The sequence below is a fragment of the Cyprinodon variegatus genome, unplaced genomic scaffold (assembly GCF_000732505.1).
Source record: "Cyprinodon variegatus isolate N-32 unplaced genomic scaffold, C_variegatus-1.0 Scaffold120, whole genome shotgun sequence".
NCBI classification, from domain to species: Eukaryota; Metazoa; Chordata; class Actinopteri; order Cyprinodontiformes; family Cyprinodontidae; genus Cyprinodon; species Cyprinodon variegatus.
In genome coordinates, this window is record NW_015150573.1 from 1,453,607 (window position 1) to 1,454,880 (window position 1,274).

At 52.5% G+C, this 1,274-nt stretch overlaps 1 protein-coding gene across 1 annotated transcript in view; it reads right to left on the bottom strand.

Moving 5' to 3' along the window:
• Positions 1 to 1,065, bottom strand: part of arhgap12 (Rho GTPase activating protein 12) — a 95,202-nt gene extending 94,137 nt beyond the window's left edge. The window contains exon 1 of the mRNA XM_015375530.1: positions 302 to 1,065. Within this exon, the coding sequence (XP_015231016.1) occupies positions 302 to 979 (678 nt within the window). The 5' untranslated portion in view covers positions 980 to 1,065. The remainder of the gene's footprint in view (positions 1 to 301) is intronic.
• Between the last annotated feature and the right edge of the window lie 209 nt (positions 1,066 to 1,274).

A 1,274-nucleotide genomic window follows, 5' to 3' on the forward strand; every position in this document is an offset into this window, starting at 1 on the left:
CAACGGAGAGTCTCCAGACTGATCTGCGGGTGAAACCTTGAAAGCTCGCGAGATCAGGATGGTCTCACGAGGCTATGAATTAATGGGGTAATGAAGAAATGTCATTTTTGAAGGAACCACCTGGAGTTTCCACTGAAGTACGGGAACTGACTGAGGCAAGGGTTGCTAACCAAGATAGGAGAGAAGAAATAAAAGGAAGAAGGCAACGGAATCTACAAAACTCAACAAAGTCTGCTTGGATAACAGCAGAGACGGCGCTCCGCTAACGTATAAAGTCGATGCGGTTTAATCTCTTTCCTACCTGCATGTGTTCTGTTGAGCTGCTGCTGAGCTCGTCTCCAGACTCCGAGTCGTTGCGGTGCTTGACGGAACCCTCTCCTGGCGCCTCGCCCGAAGCCAAGCTCTTCTCACTATCTGGACTCTTACTGTGTCTACTTCCCACTCTGAGCGGTGGCGAATCGGCTCGTGTCCGTGGCAACGAAGAGTTGTTGCCGTGGGGGTGGTTGTTATTGTTGTGGAGGAGAACTAGTTCTGCCACCAGCTTGCAGTGGTGAGGGCTTCCTAGGTTCTGGTTGGCGTCCTTTGGGAGAACGGGCGGCGTGACGCGGTCAGAGGACGGCGAAGGGGTGGAGGAAGGTGACGGGCGGCCGAAGCTGGACATTTCCGGCTGAGGTCTGTTGAGGTTCTCGTTGGATTCCCGGCAGATGTCCAAAACAGTGGGCTTGGCTCTCAGGGCGGGTTTCTGGGGGGGCATTAGTGCCCGCCGCACCTCCTTGACGTACTGCGCCGGAACATAAAAGGCTTTCGCACCTTCCTCCTTCCTCACCTGCCACCAGTCCTCATTGGTCTTCTTCACCAGCATGTAACAATCTCCCTGGCGAATGGTCACCATCTTGTCCTTAGCCTTGTACTCATAGTCATACTCCACTTCAACGTAGACCTGACCCGGGGCGATGGCGAGCCCCTCTCTGTCCGCCATGACTCCAGGAGCAAGTGCGTTAACTTTGACCCTCAGCTGCTCACCGGCCAGGCCCTAGGGGGCTCCTCATGTTTCACCAAACTCTGTGGAAGATAAGATAAAAACGAGGTTGGAGGTTACATCTCAGCTGAATAGAACAACGTATTACTTTAAAAACACAAAACTAATTGACCACATCCTCCATCGTTTCTAGAGGTGTATTTACGCCATTTTTCAACATGGTTCACCTGCTGCTGGTTGCTTAAAGTCGTAGGGTAGCGGCCGTTCCAACAGTTGTAGTTCCAAATTCTCCCGA